The following is a 25375-nucleotide window of genomic DNA, read 5'->3' as shown; positions in this document are numbered from 1 at the left end:
AGGATCCTCTCGGAGAGGGAACAGTAATGAAGGGGGAGGTGCCTGCGGGGCCGATATGCTCCACGCGTGCGCGCTGGGCGTGCCCACTCCTGCCGCTCACCGCGCGGGAACACTTCGCACCCCGTGACAACCCACTCCGATTCCGGGGCATGCTGGGGGTTGTAGTCCTCACGCTCGTGTAGGACCCGGGAAAGCCTCGCCTCCGGCGCATGAGGGGCGTGGCGGCCCAGTCCCAGTGCAGGATGGACGCGATAGTTTCCGGCCAGAGTGAAACCCCTGTGGCATGTCCATGCTGGAAGATGGAGAAGCAGCCTCTCTCCCCCTGCTCCCGGGAGAGGGGCCTGGCTGGCTCGGGGGCAGGGATGGACGCTGGGTTGCCAGCTGGAGGGAGTCTGCCGGGGAAGCTGCCAGATGGCCGCTGTTATCGCCTGTGGCGTGGCGTGGCGTGGCGTGGCGTGGCGGGGGGGACTCACATTCAGACCCTGCTCAGCAGTTGTCCTGGATTTGACTCATTGCCTTCTCAGTTGTTGGGTTCCAAGCAGGGTCCCCTTCCCTGCACAACTCTGCAGAACCAGGCTTCCACAGGCAGGCAAGCAAGGTGGCCAACGTGGGCACCAACGTTGCAGGTTCAGGGACACGGCTACCTTACCTCATTTGGGAGGACCACAGTCCTGGCAGGGGACACTGAAAACCTTTTCCAGCTCGGTGACAAGACACCTAGCACCAGCCCTTGCTCACCAGCCCCTGTACCAGCAAAGTAGACAAGCACCAACGAGGCTTCAGAAACCAAACCCGTCCTTCAGCACTGAGCCCACACAGCAGGCATGGTGTCCACCACATGTGAGGGTGCAAATGCACCCCCAATTGTCCTTTCACTCTCTCACTTCTCCAGAGCCACTCCATTGCATCTCCCTCCATCGCACCTAATTTACCACCCCTACCCTCACCCCAGTGCACGTTTCCCCATATGCACTAGTTTGTTCATTTCACTACAAGTTTTACTGGTAAAAGATATTTGTACAGAACTTAGGAAAGTCAGGCTACAGTCCTAGTCACAGCTTGCCTTCTCAGGGGACTGAAGATGTGTCCCCACTGCTGACTCTCAAATCCCCCCAAATGGCTGGAGATATGTCCCCTTTACTCCTACTCACAGAACCCCCTTCCCAGGAGATGCCTCACTCACAGATACCCCTCCATCCCTATTTGAGGCTCTGTCACCCCACCACCTCCTGCAGGTAGGCACTTAAGTGGGGGAGCACTTTCCAGTAGTCTGTGCGGAAAGTGATGCGTGCTGTCCCCTGGGTCTCCTGGGCCTGCAGCAACATGTGATAGTGAGGTGGCAGGGCTATGGCAATCTTGTAGGTGCCTGGCTCCTCTGCCACTAGATAGCTGGCAAAATGAGCCTGCACCAGGGCCCCCAAGGGCTGTTGGGTGGAGGGCCAGCAAAAGAGGCTCTCAGCGCAGTCACCCTGCCCATCTGGGCACAAGGAAGACCAGAGGGCATCAAAGAGGTGGCAGCGGCTCTCAGGGTCCCAAGCTGCAGGCAGTGCCAGAGGCAGGAAGATGTCTGGAAAGGCCACCTGCAGTAGTTCTAACTGGCTGCAGTAGGTAAGGCCTGCTTGTGTGGTGTACAAGGCGCTCACTGCCAGCTTGGTGGGGTAGGGGCAGCGGGGCTGCAGATGGAGCGTGAGGACGGGTGATGGGCAGGAGGTGGAGAGGCAGGGCACGCACATGTCAGGCACTGGCTCATAGAAGTTGTCAGAGCGCTCAAAACGCAGCAGGAGGCAGAAGAGTCGCTCGGGCGGGGACCCTGTGTGGAGCAGACGGTACGACAGGCTGATCTGGGCTGGAGAACGCAGCTCCAGGAGCCATCGGCAGCACTCCTCCACCTCCTGAGCATCAGCAGGGCATGGCTGGGAGGCTGGCATTGGCACCGAGATGGGCTTAGCTGGGGCCTCACGCTGCAGTTGTAGCAGGCATTGTGGGGCTGGGTGCACAGTCAGTGCAGCAGCAAAGTTCTCACTGTCTGCCGTGATGGACGAGGAGAGAGTTCGGGCTTTGAGGCGCCCACCAGGGGCCAACACTGCCCCCAGCTTGTCCCCGGACAGGCACAACAGGAGCGTGTAGTAGAAGCGGGCTCGATCCTGCACATCCACATCAGGGTAGCTCAGTGAGACGACTTGGAGCAGCTCAGCCAGCTGGCTGCTGTCAGGTGGGGGCTGGTGATGCAGCAGGTTGCGGCAAACGCTCAGCAAAGCTTGGCCAATGTGCCAATCTCCCAGTCGTCCAGCACCTGCCAACCGCACCAGGCGCTGTAGGAACTCCAGCGTGCTGCCCTGTGGGACCCCGCTCTCCTTTGCCACGCGGGCCAACAGCTTGAGGTGCCAGCCTAGCTCTTGCTCCCAAGGTGGCAACAGCGGCATGCCCACAATCAACTCCAGCAGGGCCTTGCTCAAGGATGTGGGCCAGGCTGGGTCATCCAGCACCACTTGGGTCTCATTCAGCAGGTTGATGAGGTTGGGGGCCAGGGAGCAGTGCTGACGATACAACCCCACAAGGGTGTCCGTCAGCTCTGCCATGAGCTGTGGCCTTGAGCCAAAGTAGCGGGCAAAGAGGTAGGTGGCTCGGAAGAAGAGTGCAGTGGCCTCGTGGCCACCCTTGCCTGCAACAGTGTCTGCCAGTGCCAGGACATGTTCAAAGATATACCCAACACCCCGCTCAGCCTCAGGGCCCTGGTTTTCCAGGCACACCAGGCTCAGCAGGTTGAGACGAGCCAGCATGGTGCCTGGGTCATTGAAGAGGGAGGGGAAGAGGGAAGAGGCCAGGCGAGGGGTGAGCAGGACAGGCAGCCCCTCCTCAGAGCCAGAGCCCAGTGGGCGGTTCTCGGGGAAGTGCAGCAGGCAGTCGACATAGAAGAGTTTGAGGGGTGAGGGCAGTGCAGGGTGCTGGGCCATGCCCACCAGGCGGCGCAGCAGGAAGGCCTCATCCTCGGCTGTGAAGAGGCTGTCGGTGAAAAGCCCTTTGAGCTGCAGGCTGGCGTGCAGCAGTGCCACGTGGGCCGTGCCAAACAGCCGCACCAGCTGCGCCTTGAAGATGGCAGGTGACTGGGTGCGGATTACACACAACACCTGGGCCAGGTGCCACAGAAGCTGGCTCTGGGCAGGTGGTGTCAGCAGATAGGAGCCATCCAGCAGCTGGGACAGCACCGACTTCAGCTCCTTGGTTTCAGTGGGGGTTGGAAGCAGCAGCAGGCGATCAATGGAGGCCGGAGAGACTGTCCCAGCATTCCCCACTGCCTCCCAGGCCAGCCCCTCATTGCCAGCCAGCAAGTCACTCAGGGTCCCCTCACCCTGGCAGGCCAGCAGCAGCACAGCATTGCGCAGGGCCAGGCTGTACAACAGCGTATAGCCCTGGTGGACTGGTGTGAGCTCCTGCTGCTGCATGGAGTGCAGTGAGTCCAATCGCCGGGAGAACAGGCCAGGGTAGCAGCACTCCAACTCCCTCAGACTCTCGCAGGCAGCTGCCCGCACCCCACGGTCACCCGGCCCCTGCCGCTGGTCGTTGAGGTCCGAGGCCAGATGCAGCAGCAAAGAGAGGTAGTCACGGGAGGCCTGGGAGCCCTCCCCAAAGGCGTCAGTGGTGATCAGCACAGTCCCCAACACCAGCAGCAGGTGGTGCCGCAGCCAGGACAGCTTGGGTGAGTGGGGCAGTTGGGCAAAATTAGCCAGGAGAGAGCTGGCCACCCGCTCACCCACCTCGGGGTCTGGACACAGCAGCGTGGGAAACTCCAGCAGAAGGGTCAGCATGGAGACCTTCAAAAGAGAGCAAGAGCAAGAGAGAGGAAGGAGTGCAATCAGGGTGCCATGCACAGAGGCAGAACCAGAAGATAGAAAGGGAGAGCCATTAACACGAAGCCTTGCCAAACATTCAGATCTGGCCCACCACGATACTCCGGGCTGCAAATGTCCTGTGGCCCAATAGGACCCTCGGGCAGGCTCCCTGACTGCTGCAGTCCCACATGCTATTCAAATTGCCCGGTTGCTGGGGCCAGTGTGTGTCACTCTTAGGGAAGGAGGGTCTCTGTGCCCCGCCCCTGCCCCAGCACAATCCTTGTAGCTCTGACCAATGGGAGCTGCTTGGACCGTGCTTGAGGGCATGTGCAGCATGTGGAGACCCCCCCCCCAAGGGGCATGCTGCGCAGAGACGCACACACTGGCCCCAGCTGCTGGGCGATTTGAGCGGTGTGTAGGGGCACAAGCAAGCAGGGAGCCTGCCCAAAGGTCCTGCTGAGCTGCTGGCCAGGAGCTACCTATGGTAAGAACGTCCAAGCCAGAGCATGCACCTTGCACTCCCTCCCACACCCCAACTCTCTTTCCCAGGTCACAACACATACCCTCTGCACCCCCTCCTGCACCTCTGCCCTTGGTCCCAACTCCCATCCAGACTCTGCATGGCCTGTACCCCAATCTCCTATCCAGAACTCCCTCATTTACCCAACTTCTGTCCCAGACCACAAACCCTCTCCAATAATATCACAGAAAAGTGCGACTCTTGACAATTTACAACATTCTTGGAGTGGCCCCCCATCAAAAATTATCGCCCACCCCGGCACTAACAAAATCCAGGAGTCTTGACTCTCACACCTCAGCCAAGGATAGAAGTTAAGTGTCCTGACTCCCAGCCCCACTGCTTTAATTACTAAACCCCACTCACCTTCCAAAGCCAAAGAAACCTGGCTTTCATTCCCCCTCAGCTTTAACCACTAAACCCCACTCCATTTCCCATTCAAAGCAGAAGACAGAACCCAGCAGTCCCTGTCCAAACTTTCTTTAGTCCACTACACCTCTTCTCAAGCCAAGAACAAAACATCCTGCCCAGCCCCACATACCTTGGTCTGCTCACTGAGCCTCTCGCTGCTCATGTCTTGCAGCAGTTCAGCCAGGAAGGTATCATCACTCCCACGGGCCAGAAGGAAAGCTGTGGGGCCTGCTCGGAAGGAGGTTATAAGCTGGGCCCAGCTCTCCCCACTCCGCACACTCATGGCAACCCTTGGGAGGGACCACCTGGGTGGGAGAGAGCAGCCAATTAGAACAAAAGAGCATCCTACACCAAAGCCACAAGCTCCCCCTTTCACACACTCCTTGCCTCAGAGATGGCAGCACTGAACAATTATCTTTGTATAAGCAGTGCCCATGCCAGCCCCATCCCAGTCGTGGTCACATCTCGGTGTCAGGCAAGGGATATGTATGTATGTAATGGGAGTTACTGAACTAAGAATCAGGATGCTCTCGGGGGAGGAGGGGAAGCTGCAACTAACCCAGTTGTAATGCTGGGGAAACTGAGGCATCAAGAAAATGGCGCCAAATAGCAACCCAAGACCATGGGAAAACCCCACGGGGCCCGGGTTGGACCCAGAGACAAGTGGAGCCCTTGGCCTGTCTGAGTAAGAGCGAGCAGGGGCTGGGGTCAGGCAAGCTGGCCAGAAGATCAGGACCCTGGAGCACAGACAACTGCTGGGATCCTTCCGGGCCGCAGGGGACTATGGGCAATGAGGGGCCCATATTGGCCCGGCGCCCCACGCAGGGGATTGTGGGCAATGTGGGGGGCTCCGGGGCCCGGCGCCCCACAAGGGGATTGTGCGAAGCAGAGAATATGGCGATGCGGGGTCGGGCCCCGGGGGGTGTTGGGGCAATAGCCGGGGACTGTGGGTGCCGGGGCGCTGGGGTGGAGGGAGGGGTGTCCCGGGTCGAGGCGGCCCGAAGGGGGCCCAGGGAATTCCGCCCCAGAGAAGAGGGGGACCGCGGGGCACCCCTCCGTCCCAGCCCGGCCTGCTCACCGCCCGGCGCAGCAGTCGCCTCGGCCCCCGCCCTTCCTGCTTCCCCGCCGGCCGCTAGATGGGGCCAGACCCGCTAGGCGGTGTTCCCGTCTGTCCCCGCGTCACTACCCGGCTCCTCCCCCGGGTATCCCTCTCCCCGCGTCAGCGCCCGGCTCCTCCCCCCGGGTCTACCCCTCGCGCGTCATTGCCTGGCCCCTCCCCCCGGGAATCCTCCCCGCGTCACGCCCGGCCCCTCCCCCCGGACATGCCCCTCCCCGCATCACTCCTCCGGGCTATTCCCATCGCTTCCCAACATTACCCATCCCCCAGTCGGAGCTTCCCCTCTGTCACTGCCTGCTCCGCTCCCCCCGCCCCCGAACAATGGGCCCATCCAGCCAAGGATCCCTGACCCTCAGGACTGTCACCCACATCACACCCACAGCACAGGGTCCTCCTCAGTTATGGGGCGCTGAGTGGAGGGATATGAGGGCTGCAAATCCAAGCTGAGGGGCACTGGCAGAGCTGTGGGAAGCCCAGAGCTGGAATAACAGGAAATTGGGATTGAGGGTGACAGGCAGGGCTGGCCTATGGGATAGAGCAGGGAGGAGTGGCAGGGCTGTGTCCCCAGAGCACCTAACGGAGGAGGTGCTGGCTGAGCCCTGGCTCTGTTGCCCCAAGGGTCTGGGATGAGGGGGCAGAAGCAGGTGCGGACTTGCTTCAGTTTCGTTGTGTAACCTCTGAGTAACAGTCTCATGAAACCACCCCCATCTGAGCTGCAGCAGAGATCTTGGCTAACAGGTAGCAGGTACCTAGGGGCTGAGAAGTGCCTCCTACTCTGCTATCCCAGTCTGACCCCCTAATCTCTGCTGATACCCCTCAATCTCTTGTTACCTTAGCCCTGGATTCCCCCAGCTCTGCCAAGGATCCAGAATCCTGGCCTGCAGTCCCCTGCTCTTCCTGGGGTCCCGCACCCTATACATAGTTCTATGGGGCCAGAGAAGAAGACACACAAAGGTAGTTTGTGCCCACTGAGCCTAGTGCATCACATGGGTTGGACAGAGGGGAGAAAGGAGGACAAGGCAACCTGTGTATCCCCTGCTCTTCCTACTCCTCCATCCCCCTCACTGTTTCACCCACTTGCCCCGATACAACTCCTGCCCTCTGCCTCCCCCTCAGCCAACAGCCATGGCAGTGCTGGGTTGGAGGTACCCTCTAGGCCTGGGGCTCAGGCACTGGCATTGATCAAGGAACCTTGGTCAAGCCCAGATACCCCAGCATTGGATGAGGAGAGGGAGTTACTTGCACATGGAGCCTGGAATAGGTTGGCGTGTGGGCGTGTGGTGAAACTAACTGTATTGCAGCAGCAACAGGGCCTGCCTGGGGCACAGGGAGAGGCCCCCACATGGAGATTCCTGCTCCCCTAGCCAGGCGCGGGGGCGAGAAGGGAGGATCCCAGCATCAGGAGCAGCAACCAGGCTCCGAGGGAAGTGGGATGGAGTCAAGAATACTGGGTTCTGTTTGTGGGTCAGAGAAGGGAGTGGGAGCTAGTGGTTAGAGCAGGGCACTTCTTCCCAATGCCCAGACAAATCCCACCTCTGCTGTTTATATTCTGTCTCAGTAAACACTGTAGTTTCAATCAGATGCAACTTTTTTAACTTCCTGTCCAAAACTGTTACATGCTGTTGCTGTGAATTGTTAACAGCCCCAAGGTGGCTGCATCTCAGCACCAGGCAGGGGATGAAAAGTATTAGTTGTGTATATTAAACATGGATCCAGCTGGAGTGATTCAGTGTCTCTGGGCAGCCTCTCACAGACGCCGTGCTCATGAGGAGTTGGGGAAATTGAGGCAAGGAGCGGAAAGGCTCACACAATGAGTCAGTGGTAGAGCTGGGGACAATTCTCCCTCCCCCTCACCCAAGGCTCCAACCGCACCTCTCCCATCCACATCCAGACTGGTTCCCCAGCGTCGGCCCCATCCCTGACACGAGACTCATTGCCCCCTGAGGCTGAGGTTGGGAGGCGTCCCAACACCAGGAACTAGCGCGGCCGAAACTCTAGCTGGATTTTGGGAGCACCCCAACCCAGAGAGCTTGGCTGGGAGCCAGGACACCTGGGCTCTATTTGTAGCAGTAGGAGGGGAAGAGAGCCTAGTGACTGAGAGGGCTGGGAGTGAAATTTGGGTTGTAATTCCAATGCTGCCCTGATTCATGCACTGGCTTAGAGGAAGTAGAGGTGCCTCAGTTTCCCTGTGTGAGCAGTGCTGATGCTGCTTCACCTGTGGGTTAATTAGCCAACTTCTTTGAAGACATGTTCTAGACCCAGGCAGTTCTACAGTACAAGCTGCCAGACCCATGAGCCTGGGCGAGCCAATGTGCCCATCCCAGCTCATCATCAGCCTCACAGCTTGTCTACCTGCTGGTGCCCACGTTTGCCAGGGAAAGTGTCCAGCCAGGAGACTCTTCCAATGGCGTGTGGGAGACTAATGCACAGAGAGGTTCTGGGGTTCTGCCTCAGAGCCCCCCCTTTGTTCTGACCCCCATTTCCCACCAGAAGCAGGGCTAAACCCCAGGAGGCTTCACTCCCCTTGTCACCCTAACCACTAGTTACACTGCCCTCCCAGAATTCCTGTTAGTTGTCTTCTCCTCCCTGAGGTTATTCACCCCGGTATTTAGTTGAACCCGTTGGGCTGGCACCACCTGCCCAGCCTTGGGTGTTTCCCACATCCCAGACATGCTGACATCCGCTTTGCCTGTGGGCTGAGGCTCAGGAGGCAGCAGGGGCCCTGCCTATGCTGGGGTGGGAGGCGATGGCGTGCTAAGCAGCAGCACTATCAGTTGGAGTGGGGGGCAGACCACTAAGGAGCTGCAGGGAGTGGGTAGTGGGTGCTCTCCCCTCACATTCACCGCTAATCCATTACAGTGCGGAGCGCCAGTTACTGTGGTGGAGAGCTCAGTAGAGGGTGCCTTCCTCTCACAGCCAGTGCTGACCCCAATGCAGCACCGCTGGGATGCAGGGGGCAGAGCAAGGAGCTCAGGAGCGGGGCGTGTGCCACTTCCAAGGGTGCTGTGCTGTTCCAATTCGCTGCTTTGAGGGAGATGTAACCCTGTCACCCTGCCCACTGATGGTTGTTAGATTGTTAAACCACCTGGCACTCTCCCTACATGCTAGGGTGTGCACTCTGAGGTCCTGGTCAAATCCCAGCTCTGTGAACTTGGTTCTGTCTCTCTGCACCCCAGTTTCAGGCTGAACCTGGACTATCTCCACTCCCTTTTCCCTGCCACCCACGCTCAGTAGCGTTGCTGTGCACTGTTACACTCCTCTACCACCCCAGCATGTTCCACCCCAGGGTTGGCCGCATTGCAGCTGGGGGTGGGTTGAGCTCTGCCTTTCTTTGGCGTGCCATGAAACAGGTCCACGAGAGGAAACATAGGCAGGATAATTATATGTTTCAGGCGTCACACTTTTCCTTGGGACTAGTGGTGAGCAGGGCTGGACAGATAATGAATAGGTCCACACCTTCCCCGCCCAGATAAGGGCCATATATCCTGGATCTGTTGCTCCAATCCAGGTTGGGAGGAAGAGGAGGCAGGAATGGGGTCTTTCCCCTCTAGAAGGCAACAGTTCCCATCTATCCTCATGTTGGAAAGAAAGAGGTTGTGTCCCATCCCCCACCCCTCTGAGCCAGCCAATCCCCTCCTCCTGGGCCTGGATTTGAGCCAGCAGCTGTTGAAGAAGTCCCTGTGTTCCGCTCCCAGGCTTAAGTGTGTCAGGGCCTGGCTTGCGGGACTCTGGGCCCCAGGAATGTGCTGTGTGTGCCAGGAGCAGCATCTCGGCTGACAGGTGCCAAGCTGGCTGCAATTAAGATTCTTTGGAGCTGGGCCTAGCGGGGCCCGCAGCTTTCAGCCCCACTCCCCTCTCACCCGCCAGGCGTTGGCTTCCAGCATCCGCCCGACGCTCCGGTTCTCCTGAGCAGCGGGTGAATCACAAACAGTTCCTTTCCCCTCCCAGGCTGGGAGCTTCTGGGCTGCACGAAGCAGCCACTCAGTGTTGGATGGGTGTGTGTGTGGGGGGGGGGGGGGAGCAGTGGCCATGGACACACAGCTGGAAGGAGCTATATGGAATAAGGTGCTGTGTTGGGTGGGCCATGGCTAAACTTCTTCACTACTCTCCTGCTTCTCCCAGTGCTCCTGTTCTAGCCCAGTTAGCCCCTGTACTTTCCAGGGCAAGAAATAGAATCCAGGGGTCCTGAATCACAGCCCCGCTATTCAACCCCACTCCCCTCCCAGGCTTGATGAAAGAACCCAGGGCCCCCGAGTCCCAGTCCCAACCCTCTGTTCTAAGCCACCATAGATCACTTCCCTCCTACAGCCCAGAGCATACAGATCTCCAAAGCCTTGACTGTGTTGGAGGGGGGATTTGTGGGGAATATATGGGGCTAGGAGATGAGATGTTCTGAGGGATGTGTGCTTCTATTTCCGTGTGGAAGGGGCAGACCTGCTGGGGGTAGGGAGGGGTTGTATGCAGGCATTAACATTTGCTCCCTTGACCTTTCCAGATGCCCTCCCCATGCCTGTGTCTCAATGGGTAGACCTGCCATGAGTGCAGGGGCCTGGCCTAGCCATAGATCAATGTTTCTCAATCATTGGTACAAGTACCTTTAGGAGTACTCGAGAGATGTCTGGGGGGTACATCAACACAACTGAAATTTGGAGAAAACTGAAATTTTTTTCAGTGTTTTATAATTTTTATACTTTTTCCACCCAAACATTTCATCACCCACCCGGCTATGATAAAGTTGTTTAAATAAATGTGTTACAATGGTAGAAAAAAAAATTGTGTGCCTGAAAACTGGAGGTACTGGAGGTACTTATACTGTTTTAAGGGGGTACTTTATAAAAAAAAAGGTTGAGAAATACTGGCCTAGATGACCTCTCTAGGTCCCTTCCAATCCTGTAATTCAATCATTCTAAGAGTCCTCCCAAGTTGCTTTTCCAGCCTGGCTAAGTGCAGCCTGGCTAACATCCATCCAGTGAACGCGCACCATGTGACATTCCCCTCTAAGGCAACCTGCACCGCCCCACTGACTTGTCCCTTGAACAGGAGCAGACGCCTGCCTGGAGTAAACAGCACAGCTTCTCTTTCCCACCCCTGCCCCTGGGGCTCTTGCAATTGTCTGTTATTGGCTGCTGGAGCCCATCCTGAGACACCTTGGGTCTGATTACCAGGGCTTCAGAGCGGCACCATTGGTGGGGAGGCTTTTGTCCAGGGATTCCATTCCGACCCACCAGTGAGGTCTCATTTGAGGGGAGGTTGTCATAAGAAATCAGTGCAAAAATCTGTGGAAAGATCTGAGCTTCTTCTTTCTGTGCCTAAATGAGAGGGGAGCTGAGCGGGTTACGGGAGCTGGGCACTGTTAGTAATCAGGTGCACGGCGTCCCTAGTCCAGTAGTAATTAATCCAGGCTCCCCTCCTATGCATTGCAGAATCTAGTGCTAGCCAGAGTGGGGGGTCCTTGAGACCAGCGAGAGCTGGGCCTGGTAGTTAATGGAAAACCTGGGAGTGGGGCTGTGGGTCCCTGCTGTCATGCCCAGCGCTGGTCGTTTTTGCACCAACCACGCTTGTGCAAATCACCTTGATACATGCACACTAGAGTCTGCATTACACTAGTGCAACCCACTATGAATTCTGGTGTCTTACTTTCCACCCTCACTTTTACCACCATCGCCCCTGCGATGTACGTCGATGTCCACAGCAGTCCAGAGTTGTGCGCATTCAGGGGTGATACACTGGGGTAGATCAGTGTGTTCGTGAGGGAGGGGGGGAGTTACAGGAGTGTGCCAAGTCTTGATGGTTAATCAGGGACTTTCACCTTGAACCAAGAAAACACCTTTCCCAGTGTTAAATGTAAGGATCCGGATCCAGCTCTTCGGGCCACCCTGGCTTGGACTGATCGGCACTTGTAAGCTCAGCGTCTTCGCTGCCCCCCCCCCCCCCCCCGCTCTTTGCTCTCACTCCCGCCGAGCTTTGGGAAGTTTCCCTCCAAGAGTCTGTGCCTCACGCCCCTGCCCAACCCCCTCCCCAAGCGGCTCTCTCTTCGGAAACTCTGAAGGATCAAGAAAACAAAGGGGGGCGTCCCCGCCCCAGCTGTGGGTTCTGCGTGTCACAGTCTCCTCCTGGCAGGGAACCGGTTGGGCAGGTAGCGCACAGGTGGGTGACACCGTTATTTCCAAACGCATGCGCCATCCCCACCCCTTCCTTAAAAAACAAACTCCCTAATGAGCTCAGCGCAGCGCGCAGGTACAGTTCTTTTCCCTTCCCGATCCGACCTGTCCCTCCGGATCCGAGCCCGCAAGAATCCCGGTTATCCCGGCAGGGAAGCAGCTATCGAACACCCCGGGGAGCCTGCCTGCTCCGTAGCCAGCTCCGACACTCCCTCCCTTCAGCGACTGTACCTGCTGGGAGGCTGAAACTGACCAGAGCGCAGCCTGCGCGCGAAGGAAAGGCGCTGCCTGAAATTGCCCAGAACCCAATGATCCATCTGTAGAACGCTGCGGTCCTGACTTGTTGCAACGTTCCCTCCTCAGAACGTTGAGGAAACTTTGTTCCCCGGTTTCCTTGCAAATTTATATACTCCCTGGAAATTCCTCGGCTGCTGATTTGTTTTAATTTTATTTGAAAGGAAAAGATTCTTCCCAAGTTGGGTGAAAGTTTCCCCCTGATTTTACGCTAAGAGGGAGAAGTGTATTTCGTTATTGATCTGTTTATGAATCCCAGACAATTCATTGATCTCAAAGATGCCTCGGGCTTTCTTAGTGAAAAAATCCTGTGTGGCTGTGGGCAAGAGGAATTGGAGTGAATTGCCTGATGAAGAGAGAGGAGAGATCTATGTACCAGGTGAGTCTGATTGAAGGGAGGGTGCTATTTCTGTGCAGATGTTTATCTGGTCCCCATCACCCAGTATCTGAGCACCTCACAATCCTGGTGCTCTCCTTCCCATTGCTCACATAGGGAAACTGAAGCACAGAGAGGCTAAGTGACTTGCCAAGGTCCCACGCGGTGTGTCTTTGGCAGAAAGAGGATTAAACCGGGTCCTTCAAATTCTAGGCAACTATTCCTTGAAATAGTGCCATTCATGCTTTCTGAATGACGTTTGTTGCTGGCGCGTCCCCTGTTCAAAACTCAGCCCAGACTGGGGGACAGTAACGCTGGGGAAACGGCTTCTCCTGGTGGAAGGGGAGCCCGACAGACAGCTAGAATGTGGGGCCAACGGTTCCGTGCTCCCCTCTGTCCAGCCTGGCTCACTGAGGATTCACAGCTTCCAGGAAGGGTCTACAACGGATTCTCGGCTCCAGGAGGGTGACCTTCGGACCCGGCTCATTTCCTTAACTGATCTGCCGAGGGCAGCCTGTGTGTCAGCCTAGGGCCGGATCCGGAAAGGGGACCCATCAGGGTTTCCAGGTAGCATTTGTTTTGGCTCAGCTCTTCCAAGGGGAATCTTTGGCACGCCAGGCTCCCGTCTAGCTCCTTGATCATTGTGCCTTGCCCCTGAGCCGCTGGAGCCCCGGGGGGCTGCTCAGGCGGGGGGAGGGGGAAGCGCAATGGTGCGGAACTCTAGCGTCCATGCTCGGGAGTAGCGTTTAATGTTTAAACTCCCTCGTGGGCGGGCCTGTTCCTTAGGGGAGGGCCTGGGAGGTGTGTGGGGATGCTGGCTCCATTAGACTGTCACAAGGAGCCCTCAGTCCCGACTCCATCTAACCACTAGGCCCCACTCCCCTTTTTGAGCTGAGGATAAAAGCCAGGGGTCCTGACTCCCAGCCCCACTTCCTCCCCAGAGCTGGGAATAAGGTTACAAGTCAGGGCACCCGAGGTCGCTCAGCTCAATCAGTTAGGAATTCCTTCTAAGGGTGTTGGTCCAGCTAGTGCTGTTCCAGCCCACTTCAGCAGCAAGGCTTGGGTTGTATTTAGGTCCTTGCATAGACCTGGGTTCAGGTCTTTACTCTCCCACCAGTCTATCATGTAAAGTCTCTGTGCCTCAGTTTCCCCATTGTGAACTGGTGGTGATAGCCATTAAGGGTGTGTGTGTGTGGGGGGGGACCTCTAGACAGTGAGGCCTGCAGGTACCACAGTGATGGGAGGGCTAGACAGGTACTGGGAGAGTGTTTTGTTTTCCTGGAGGCTAGTGAAATATCTTTGATCTTAAAGTGCTGGATCTGAATGCTTCAGTGAGAGAGACTGTGGAAACCAGGGCAAGACCTGCCCTAGGGAATATGGCACCCTAGGCAAATTTGTGGTTTGATGCCCCTGACCCTTCTGAGCATAGCACCACCCATTTCCCCAGCACCCATGGGCTTCTCAACCCCTGCGCCATCCTCCTGTGCACCCTTTACCACTAACCCTGCATTGCGCCCCCTTTGCCCCTAAATCTCTGCACAATGACCCCTTCATCCCAACCCCAGCCCTGCACTTCAGGCATGCCCTGCCACGCTGCTCCCCTGCTCAGTACCCTCCACTGCCCATGCCCAGTTGCTCCTCACGCTCTGGCTATAGTGCCCTGGGCATGGCCAGCCCTAAGGCCAGCCTGGCAGGAGGGGGCCTTAGAATTCCCATCCTCCTGTCAAAGTTTAATTGAATCTCTCTTTAAAGAAAGAACCCCATGCAAGCAAAGAAATCCCAGATTGGACCTACTCTTCACCTCACGTGCCCCAGCACTGCATCCCCCAGCCTCCTGGGCTGTGCTTTGTAGAGGGGGACGAGCTCCTCCAGCATTGAGCTCCAAGGCTGGAGCACATGAGCACAGGGCTCTGGCTGGAAGGTGAGCTGGTTAAACTGCTCAAAAATAAAGTTGATAGGTAACCTGATGAGAGTCTAAAAGAGCAAACAGGCCTTGAATCTAGCGGAGAGAGAGGCAGAACCAATGAATGGTAAAAGTCAAACATGTTCAAGTGAGAATGGAGGCCCCAGTGTGGGTGTTGATAAGGGGGATCTGGTAAGTGAATAGCATTGGCACAAACAGCCAAGGCCAGTAGTGGCCTCTTCTCCCTTGGAGAAGCTGGCTGCTTTGGGGAACTTTGGTCAAACAGGAGTGACTGAGCTCAATGCAGAGGAAATGGGGTCACTAGGTGGTCTAAAGCTCCCTTTAAATCTCTGGCTGTTGGACTAATCCCCATTTTACAGACAAGAGAATGAGGCCCAGGGCAGATGAAGGGAGTTGCCACAGATCTGAGCTGGGAATAGAACACAATCCAGCGCCTTAAGTGCTTGACTGCAAACTGGGATGTCACTTGTTTCTGGTTGGGTCCAGATCAGATCCTTCCCCTGCTAGTGCCATCTGAGCACCCCTTTGGTGTTGGGTTCCTCTGCAGATTGGTGGCAGGAGAGCTCCCTTCAACCGTGTGTCCCCCATTTCCTCCAATGGGGGAAGAGAAGACTGACTTTTGCCCCACTTTTGCCCCCCATGCACAATAGGAAGGGGTTCAAACCACTAGACCTGACTTCTCTTCCAGAGCTGGGGCTAGAAGCCCTGGGGGCTGCTGAAGATGCTCAGTGAGAGGGGACCTGTAAATCTGATGGCGGGAGGGAAATCAGGACTGATGAGTAAGGACCCCCCAGTGAAGTCAACGGGACACTGAGTACCTGGCTCATGACCCACCCTGCAGCATGCAGGGAGTGTGTGTTAGCACCCTGCCTGGGAGTGCCTGGCTCTGGAGTCTGTAATTAGCCAGTAATTAATACCCGGATACTGTATGAGCAGCTGTGTGTGGATTCCAACCTGCTGATTCCTGGCAGAACCTGGCGTCTGTCTGGGTCACTAACTAATCCAAAGGGGCCTGACTTCAGTTAGACGCTCCCCTTGCCTGGTCCTGACCTCAGGGTTAATGAATCTCTGTTGTACAACAGAGGGAAAATGTAGGACCAGTGAGGGGAAGGAAACTGACCCTTCCTAGGAGGGCTGGCAATAGACCACAGGAGTCCTGGTTCTCAGCTCTGTCCATTACTCTCTCTATTGTTCACTTCTCCTTGGACAGATTCCTCCTAACTCATTGATTGGCTGGTCCTGGATCCCTTTAACTCTGGCTCATACCCCTGATGGGTCAGGCATTGCTGCCCCCTCTGGTCTGATAAACCTCAGCTCTGCTTAAATACCTGCCAGTGCAGGTTAGCCCTTGCAGAGAGGGCTGGGTACTAGGATGCCTGGGTTCTAGCCCAGCTCTGGGAGTGGAGGGAGCGCTGGAGTCTGGTCCTAGCTTTCCCTCTGTGAATTCTGGCCTGGCTAACTGAGGCTGTGATGTAATGGGGGCTCAGGGGAGGGCATGAGACAGGTGGGCCCCAGTGACTCCATTCGCACAGCAGGTGGAGGGGGAAGTGCTGCTCCTGGAAGCTGTGTCTCTGCATGTAAAACTCCTCCCCTCTCCCTTGCGCTCAGCGAGGCTGTTTTGTGGGACCAGCTGATCTGGCATTGGGACTAAGGACACCTTGTTCTATTCCCAGCTCTGACCCTGGGCCTCAGGTTTCCCTCCCACGTCCCACCCTTTGAATGTTCACACCTGGGAGCAGGGACAGTCTCACTGTTTTCAGGAGCAATCAGATGGCTACTAGGAGCCCCAAATGAGCCAGGGCTATGGAGGCTGCTGCATGACACAGGCTCTGAGGCTGTGTGTATCTTACCTCTGACCTGGTGTTCCTGCTCCATAGTCAAATGGGGGACAAGGACAGGGGGAAGGGAGGAAGGTAGAGCCCAACATCAGTTCTTGGGGAATTATCTGGGGGAGGGGGAGAGGGGAAGCAGTGTTATTTGCTGCCTGTATTCCTGCCCCCCTTTGTCTTAAGCCCTGGCCGCTCCATCCCAAGCCACTGCAAGGGAGAGGGCAGATCCCTTCTCCTCTCCATTGCCGTGTGAGCCACACTTGGTTTTCACCCCACTCCTCCTTTCTCAGGGCAAGGAATTAATAGCTCATGTGAGAGCCAGGAGCCCTGCCTGCTCTAACCCACTGCACCCACCGCTCTCCCGGAGTCAGGGGTAGAAGACTGGGCCAATATTCTACAAGGGTAAATGGCACAACGCAGTAGGTTCTAGGCCTGTTGGCCATTTTTATTTTAATGAAGCCGGGGATATTTAAATCCCGGCTTCATTGACTATGTTGGGTAGTCTAATTTACATGCCTCTGGTGACAGAGGCAGTCTAGACATACCCTAAGTGCCTACAGGGGGAGCCAGGATGACACTGTATAGTGAGGGTCCAGAGAGACACTGAACCAAAGTGCAACCCCTGAATGTGATGGAAACCACCTCTCACCAGGAGGTGCAGCAGCACCCCCAGTTCAGCACTCTGGGAAGAGCAAATATTTGCTGAGGGTCTCTTCAATCAAGCAAAGGTCTAACAAGATGCAAGGGCTAGAAATGGAGGTTGGGCAAATTCAGACTAGAAATAAGGAGCAAATTGGGGAATTAACCATTGGAACAACAGACCAAAGACTGCCGTGGATTCCCCATCGGTGGCCAGTTTTAAATCAGGACTGGCCAGCTGTGTCCATCTAGAGCAGGGTTTCCCAACCTATGGGTCGGGACCCAAATATGGGTCACCATTACATTTCAAAAGGGTCTCCAAGTGTCTCCCCGGGTGGCTCTGTCCTCCTTCACTTCCCCCCATTTTTGAATTGCCCTGGGTCACCAAGTCTTCCTGAATTGTCAAAATGGGTCCCCAGCTGGAAAAAGTTGGGAACTGCTGATCTAGAAAATCTGCTCTAGTTCGGCCAGGCATTAACATAGGCCCTAGGGCTTCCCTGAATTGCACAGGAGGTCAAACTAGGTGACCCCAGCAGTTCCTTTGGATCTTGGGATCCATTTATGTACACAGGCCCTGATTACCAGGTGGCTTCAGAAAAAATACCAGACATACTTGATCTCAGATGGGGGCGGGGACACCAGCCCGGGGGGGGGGGGGGGGGGGAGAGCAGGGCTGTCTGGGAGGATATGTGTGTGTGTGTGTGTGTGTGTGCGGGGGGAAACTGGCTTGTGGGAAGCAGAGCTGGTGGGTATGGGGGGTTGGGAGCAGCGGGGCTGGCCGGGGAACATGCGGGGGAGACCAGCTGGCGGGAAGCAGGTCTGGCCGGGAGGGGGTCGGGGGAGCGGAGCTGGCCAGGGCAGATCAGGAGGAGGAGGGGGGGAGAACCAGCTGGCGGGAAGCAGGGCTGGTTGGGGGCAGTGGGGCTGGCTGAGGTGTGGGGGAACTGGCCAACGGGAAGTGGGCCTGGCCAAGAAGGGGTCCGGGGGTGTGGGGCTGGCCATTGTGGGGGAGCAGGTGGAGAGAATCAGCTGGCGGGGAGCGGGACTGACCCAGGCACAGGCAGATCCCGGGGCGCTGCCCATCCTGTGCATGGTCCCGGCGAAGCTTGAGCGAGTCCGGCCCCGGGGATTCTCGCCTGCCCTGGCCCTGGCCCCGTCCCCGCCCTCCTCTCACATAGGTGCGTACTGCCTGGCTGGTAGACACACTCACACACTCCTAATAATAATAAAACTTACCTAATTAGAAAATACTGGACATTTGATGTGTCCGGTATTTTCTTAATTTTTTCCCCGGACAGAACCGTCAAATACTGGACTGTCCGGTTCAAAACCAGACACCTGGCAAACCTAGCCCTGATCCTGCAACCTCCCCAGGGAGGGTGGAACATCCCTGTTCTTGGGGGCAGGCTGACACTTGCCAGGGCTGGCTGGGGTTTACTTGGTCCTGCCTCAGCAGGGGGACTAGACAATGCCTCGTGGTTCCTTCCATCCCAACCTTTCTATGTCCATCCACACATGTGCTTAGCTTTCCTCTGCTGGCTGTTTAGGCCCTCTTGTGCTTGGTACTGTTCAGGCAGGGACAGTGCTTGCGGCAGGGACATACATATTGGGGTGTCATTGCTCAGGGGCAGACAAGCAGAAGGGAGAGCTCTGGCTTTATCAGTGGATGTCTCCAGGAACAGCCCCCAGCTCTAGCACCTTCAGTGGAGGTGTCAGAATTTCAGGCCATTGTGGGTGAAGTGGTGGGGAGAACTGTGGGAAACTCTACAGAACTACTTGAGAAAACACAGAACTTCCCAGGGCCGAGGGCCAGCTAATCCCCTGGGTATCTCCAATAGCAGCAACAGATCTGCTTTAATTCAGCCAGGAATTAAAGCCCCATGGCCTGGTGATACAGGAAGTCAGACGAGATGGTCACACTGACTCCTGGCCTTGGTATTTGTCACTGAAGCTGCATGTGAAAATGATGCACAAGCTCCAGCTCAAACAGAAAGCAGCTGCCTCCTTTCTCTATAGCTCCCCCTCCATTGACTCCCTGCCAGCCCTGGGGTCAGTTTAAAGCAGGGGTGTCCAACCAGTTCTAAAGCAGTAGCCACTATAGTAGCTACTGCTATAGCAAACTAGCCACACTCAACCAGCCAAATAGCCACATGTGGCTAGTGGCTAGTGTGCTGGACACCACGGGGTTAAAGTAGTGATCCTGATTTTCAAAGCCATTTGTGGATCATGCCCCAGCTGCATCAAAGCCGGTAGTCGATCTATAAACCCCAGTGACTACTGCTCTCTTTGGGGAAGTGCCCATCCATGAGCCCAGAGCAATGGCTGTGAGAGCTGGGGACAAAGCGTTCTCCAGGGAGAGGATCCAGCGGCCCAACAGTCCTCCAGAGAGCAGGCTAGCCCAGAGTCTGACCAGCTGTAGGAACGGCTGCTAAGTCTCCCCTTCAAAGGGACTTCCTGCACCATTGTGGCCAGGCCCTGCTCTCTCAGCTCTGGTGTAATCCCTGGCAACAACGTGTCCAGTCAGCACCTCCCTGAGTTGGGTTGGGCTGCGAGGGTTGGTAAACGCAAAGTAACACATACTGGAAAACATAATCCCAACTAGCCATACAAAATGCGGGGTGTGTGTGTTTGTGTCTAAATTAGCTGTTACCCCTCAGGAAAGAGGGGCAGTTCCCTGACAACATCCGCTCAACGCACAGCGGGAGGCACAAATGCTAAGAGCATGTTTAGGACCTGTTAGGGAAAGAGCTGGGTCAGAAAATACCATAATCCTGCAATAGAAAGCCCTGGGGTGCCCCCCTCCCCAATACCACGGCCATTCTGGGCACCCACAGCTCAAAAGAGGTACGTTAGAGTTGGTACCGGTACAGAGAAAGCCAATGAAATGCTGAGGGAGGGGGGTGAAACAGCTTCCCTCTGAGGCGAGATTAACAAGCCAGTGTCTGTTCAGTTTAGAAAAAAACCTAAGAGATAACTAGGGGTGTGTGTGATAGAAGTCTATAAAACCATGATTTATTTGCCCCGTCCCTGTAACACAGAATCACGGCTCACTCAAGGAAAGTAAGAGGCAGCAGGCTTAAAACAATCCGAAGGAAGCATTACTGTGCAGAGCACACAGTCCGCCTGCGGAACTCATTGCCAGGGGAAGTTGTGAAGGCCCAAAGTATAACCGAGTTAAGAGAGCATGAGAGAAGGGGCGGCAGGGCAGGGGAAGCAGGGCTAGGGGGATGCATTGAGGTTCTGCCGTGTGCTTTGGGAGGGGCATACTGGGGTGACTAGCTGGACTAGTTCTGCCCCCTCCCCACCTCCCAGCTGGCCTAGGGGCAGGTGACTCCCATCCGGATATGCTCAATTAAGTGCCTGGGCTGGGCCGAACTTTTCAATAACACCCCGGGGAACCGGTTCCAGGGGCTTGTTTACTGCAGTGCTAGGCAATAGGGTACGGGGAGGTTCCCCTCTGGGGGCACTGGCTTCAGTCTGGTTCCCCTCTACAGGGCGCTGGCTCTGATCTAGCCCAGAGCTGGAGGATTAGCTGGCTCAGGAGACTGGGAACTGGAATGGGTGGGGGGGGGGGGTTCCTTCTGTGTTGCCCTGGCCTGGGCCCAGTTTCCTGCTCTCTTCAGGCTGCTAGGGCACACCTCTCCCCAGTCTGTGGCTGCCAGCTGTCACAGGGTCTAGAGCTGCTCCAGGAGGGGTCAGTGCCAGGTACCTGCTGGTCCAGAAAGTGTGGGCAAATCAATGGCATGACTCCACTTGATGGGGGACAGTGAATGCTGCAGGTGAGGGTGGGGTGGAGAGCTTGCTGGGAGAAGGAGGACCCCCGGAAACTACCCCCGTTGCATGCAGTGTGGGTTGGCAGGATGGTGGGTAAGGCCCACTGGTGGGGTGGGGGGTTTACAAGCTTATGGGGCCATGCAGAGCCCTGGGCTCATCTCCTGTGTGGCCCTGGAGGGACAGGTCTGACTCCCACCCTCCATTGCTTGTACCCCCCCTAGATCTTAGGGAGCAAACCCATAATCCCCTCCTGTACTTTCTCCTAGTCTGCTTGGGGGGCTGTGCCCTGGCAAAGGACTTGGTGCCTTCGGTGGCTGAATCTCCCTCATATCCAATGCCCCTGGACATGACCCTGCGTAACTCCAGCTACACGACTGCCCAGCTCTCTGGGGAGGCACCCCCCACTGGACAGCACAATGGGTACCTGCGCCCCAAAATGAAGGTATGGACTGAGGGCCAGGGGAGTCCGTGGGGCTCTTCCATAGCACCCCCGTGTGGCCAGTCTGGGCTGTGCAGGCTGGGAGCCCAGAAGAACCCCAGAATCTATCTGTGCCCAGCAGCCTCGCCAGAGAATCCCTTTCTTGCCTATCGCAGCATGGCTGAGCACAAGGGAGGCATGAGCATGGCCATGAGCTCCTGGCCTTATGCCCCTCGATCCCAATGCCCAGTGGCTCTGCTGTCCCAGCCTTGGCTCCTCGCCCACACACGTCTGCCAATGGCCCTCGATCGCACTACCCAGCTGCCCCATGGTGCTGTGGGGGGCGTTTGTGGGAGGGGAGAGCGGATCCCTGTCTGGAGTGTCCAGGGAGGGGGATGTAGTGGGCAGGAGACTGGGGCAGTGAAGGAGCTGGACTTGGGAGGGGCTCTCCAGGGCTGCTGCAGCTGCTGGTGCCTCTGGGCCTGGGAGAGGAGAGAAAGCCCCATCACTGCCCCCCCTGTGGGCTTCATGTCTGACAGCTCCACCCCCACCCTGGTAGGTGACGCTGGGCGAGGGGCCAGGCGAGCTGTTCTCCTGCCCCGTGTGCCAGAAGGGCTTCAGCTACCAGCGCATGCTCAACCGGCACCTCAAGTGCCACAGTGAGGTCAAGCGCCACCTCTGCCCCTACTGCGGGAAGGGCTTCAACGACACCTTTGACCTGAAGCGCCACGTCCGCACCCACACAGGTGAGAGCCCCGTCCCCTGGACACGCCCCTGCCAGCCCCACTGGGACACGCCCCTGACAGCGCTGCCAGCCCCGCCCCCACTGGGACACGCCCCTGCCAGCCCCACTGGGACACACCCCTGCCATCCCTGCTGGGATTCGCCCCTGCCATCCCTGCCCCCTCTGGGACATACCCCTTCCAGCCCCGCCCCCTCTGGGACACGCCCCTGCCAGCCCCGCCCTGATGGGACACGCCCCTGCCAGCCCCACCTCTGCTGGGACATGCCTCTGCCAGGCCCACTCCCACTAGCCCCACCCCAGCACAGTCACAGATGAGAGCCCTGACCCCCCCGGGACCTGTCCCCACCAGCCCTGCCTCAGCACTGACGCAGGTGAGCCCTGGCAACAGACCCCATCCCTTACCCCTAGACCTATGGTCTGGGGGGATTTCTTACCCCACCAGCCTCTGCTCTAGTAGAATGGGAGGTGCTGTGTCTGCCTGCCTGCACACACCAGGAGGGTTGTGGGGTTCCTGAGCAGCAGGGTTTGGGGGGCTGGCAGGTGGGATCCGGGGAGGGGTGACGGCAGACGTGGGGGGTGACTCAGCACAGGGAGCGCTAACCCTTCCCTCCCTCCAGGCGTGCGCCCATACAAGTGCAACCTGTGTGACAAGGCCTTCACGCAGCGCTGCTCGCTGGAGTCACACCTGAAGAAGATCCATGGGGTGCAGCAGCGCTACGCCTACAAAGAGCGGCGGGCCAAGCTGTACGTGTGCGAGGAGTGCGGCTGCACAGCCGACAGCCAGGAAAGCCACCTGCTCCATCTGCGGGAGCAACACCCCAACAGCCCCCTGCTGCGCAAGGCCTCGCGCAAGACAGCTGCCTCCCTGCACAGCGCCCTCCCCACCCTGCTGCCGAGCACCCCGCACCTGTGAGGCGGCACCCCCTGCAGAACACTCAGTGCCTGGGCCACAGCGCCCCCTGCAGAGCATCCAGCATCTGGGTCATGGCGCCCCCTGCAGAACACTCAGTGCCTGGGCCACGGCGCCCCTGCAGAGCACCCAGCATCTGGGTCATGGGCCCCCTGCAGAGCACCCAGCGCCTGGGCCACAGCGCCCCCTGCAGAGCACCCAGCGCCTGGGCCACAGCGCCCCCTGCAGAGCACCCAGCATCTGGGTCATGGGCCCCCTGCAGAGCACCCAGCGCCTGGGCCACGGCGCCCCCTGCAGAGCACCCAGCATCTGGGTCATGGCCCCCTGCAGAGCACCCAGCGCCTGGGCCACGGCGCCCCCTGCAGAGCACCCAGCATCTGGGTCATGGGCCCCCTGCAGAGCACCCAGTACGGGGGCCAGAGACCCAACACTGGGGCAGGGTCAGTGACTGAGCCCTGCTTCCTGGAGACCGGACACATCCGGTCCCTCCCCAAAGTGACCGGGGACATGGGCAGCAAGTGGCAAATGCTCCGAAGAAGCTCCCACCTCCTATGGAGAAGTCCCCAATGCTACCCCTGCTCTCTGGGGCAGCCAGCAATCCCCAGGCACTGACTTTGCACTGCTCCTTCCCCCAAGCCTCAGGAGAAGTGGGGGCAGCTCCCTTCTGTGGGCCACGTGGTGCCCCACACCCTCCCTGGGCTGGTTCTGCCAGTGCCCCAAGGCCCTTTGCCCACAGGCCGGGCGGGCAGGAAGGACTTTTTGCTATTGCTCTTCCCTGAGGGGAGCCGGTCAGCAGGTGCATTTACCTCCCTCGGCTCCACCTCGGTGCTGTTCCAGCCCATCCTCACCCCCACCACTCACACTCAGGGAGAACCCAGGGGTGGCTCCATTCCCTGCCCCCACTGCTCCCAGCAGGACTGTTCTGGCCTGGATTTCCCCGGCCTCGTTGGCTGGAGCCCCGGCTGTTCCCATGTGAAGTGCAGGCTGCTCCTGGGCCGCTGTTGCTTTGGCAAAGGGGTTTGTTACAAATCCCAGCTGTCCCCACCCGGGAGGCTCCCTGGCTGACTGGAGCCCTGTGCTGGGGGCCTGAGAAGGGAGCCAGGGCAGTGCACGATCCTCGCCAGGGCGCCAGCCACACCTGGGAGCAAGCCGCCTGCCCTTCAAATCTGGCACTGGCTTCCACTCAGGGTGGAGACCTTGGACGCATCTAGCAATGGGGGGGGGGAGCCTCTATTTCTATAGCACCAGTTCTCCAGGCCCCACCTCCCCCGATTGCAGCTGACACTAACCTGGACAGCTGGTGCCCCCCTTTCTGTGCCTCAGACTGATTGGTGGAGCCCCTCCTGACCAGATCCCCCTCCCCCTGCCTGCGCCTCTCCCACACCTTTACACATCACAGAACACCTGGAATTTGGGGGTCCAGGATCCAGACAATTGCAGACCCCCACCTGCTCACTGTGAGTGGGTGTTGTAGCAGAGACCCCAGGTCAGAGGGCCCCACCAATGGCCTCCCAGGGGGCTGCTGCACCCCACATATAACAAGCTGGGCTGTATTACCCCCCATCTGCACCTTTGTGGATCCATCATAACTGTAGCAGGAAGACCCAGCACATACCCTGCCCCCAACATACTAACTTCCATCCCTTTAAACCTGGGAGTGGGGGACTCTGCCAACCCCCCGTGCCAAGAGGATGGGCAGAGGGCCCTGTTTCCAGCTTGGGGAGGAGCTTCCTCCCCTGCAGGCAGCGGAGACCCCTCACCCCACTCAGCTGGGCTGCTCTAACTGCATCTGTCCTTTCCCTCACCCCCTGCATGGCCTGGCTGCCACTGAGTTGGGCTGCCAGGGCCGGGGGCGCATTCAGTTTGGCTGTGGGAGACGAGCCAGTTTTAGTCATTGTGAGTTCGTGTCTTTGTCTGTTTGTGACTCTATTAAAATCAGGGAATTGAACCAGCTCTGAGCAGTGCTCCTCATTACTATCCAGCAGCCCCCTGCTGCTACCCCAGCCCTGGGTCCCCCTTCGGCTCTCCCAGTGCTCACCCTCCTGCCCCACAACTGCCCCCTCCAGCTAAGTCTTGTCTATGGGAACACATGGTATGGTTGCTCCCTCCCCTACCCACGTGCCACAAACTATGACCCTCCTCCCCCCACCGCACTAAGCCAGTAGGCCCCACGTCACTCCTGGCATGGACACCCATGCCCCAGACCAGTGCTCTAACCCCTATTCCCTTCCCACAATTAAAGGGAACAAGGCAGCTGTGTCAGCAGGGGGCAAGGGCTCTGTGTATATACAGCCTCTGTGCTCCACCCCAGAGGCGGCTGCAGCTGTGCACCAGGTGAGGGACCCAATGACTTTGGGAAAGTGCCCCTGACTCACAACTTCCCTGAGTGCATGGTGCATTGGGCATGTTACTGACTGGGTGTTGCTGCTG

At 57.7% G+C, this 25375-nt stretch overlaps 2 protein-coding genes across 2 annotated transcripts; one reads left to right on the top strand and one right to left on the bottom strand.

The window, feature by feature from the left end:
* Positions 1 to 524: 524 nt before the first annotated feature.
* On the bottom strand, positions 525 to 5971 carry AP5B1 (adaptor related protein complex 5 subunit beta 1). Its single transcript, XM_075939008.2, has 3 exons — positions 5837 to 5971; positions 4889 to 5063; positions 525 to 3812 (listed from the first exon to the last, which is right to left on the bottom strand). Exons 2-3 carry the CDS (start codon positions 5039 to 5041, stop codon positions 1215 to 1217), a joined length of 2751 nt encoding a protein of 916 aa, XP_075795123.2. The 5' UTR covers positions 5042 to 5063; positions 5837 to 5971; the 3' UTR covers positions 525 to 1214.
* A 5412-nt stretch (positions 5972 to 11383) lies between these two features.
* On the top strand, positions 11384 to 24896 carry OVOL1 (ovo like transcriptional repressor 1). The gene is made up of 4 exons (XM_006129753.5): positions 11384 to 12709; positions 21139 to 21314; positions 21850 to 22036; positions 22653 to 24896. Exons 1-4 carry the CDS (start codon positions 12610 to 12612, stop codon positions 22946 to 22948), a joined length of 759 nt encoding a protein of 252 aa, XP_006129815.1. The 5' UTR covers positions 11384 to 12609; the 3' UTR covers positions 22949 to 24896.
* Positions 24897 to 25375: the final 479 nt, after the last annotated feature.

This window comes from Pelodiscus sinensis, chromosome 11 (assembly GCF_052426305.1).
Source record: "Pelodiscus sinensis isolate ZL-2025 chromosome 11, ASM5242630v1, whole genome shotgun sequence".
NCBI classification, from domain to species: domain Eukaryota; kingdom Metazoa; phylum Chordata; order Testudines; family Trionychidae; genus Pelodiscus; species Pelodiscus sinensis.
The sequence above is the reverse complement of the archived record's forward strand: the minus strand, read 5'-3'. Positions and strand labels throughout refer to the sequence as shown.

Excerpts from the sequence above, each read along its gene's own strand:
- AP5B1 (XM_075939008.2), bottom strand. The coding sequence starts at position 5,041 with ATGAGTGTGCGGAGTGGGGAGAGCTGGGCCCAGCTTATAACCTCCTTC. Across the intron at positions 3,813-4,888 it reads GGCTCAGTGAGCAGACCAAG|GTCTCCATGCTGACCCTTCT; the intron begins GTATGTGGGGCT and ends TCTCTTTTGAAG.
- OVOL1 (XM_006129753.5), top strand. The coding sequence starts at position 12,610 with ATGCCTCGGGCTTTCTTAGTGAAAAAATCCTGTGTGGCTGTGGGCAAG. Across the intron at positions 12,710-21,138 it reads AGGAGAGATCTATGTACCAG|TCTGCTTGGGGGGCTGTGCC; the intron begins GTGAGTCTGATT and ends ACTTTCTCCTAG. Across the intron at positions 21,315-21,849 it reads ACCTGCGCCCCAAAATGAAG|GTGACGCTGGGCGAGGGGCC; the intron begins GTATGGACTGAG and ends CCACCCTGGTAG.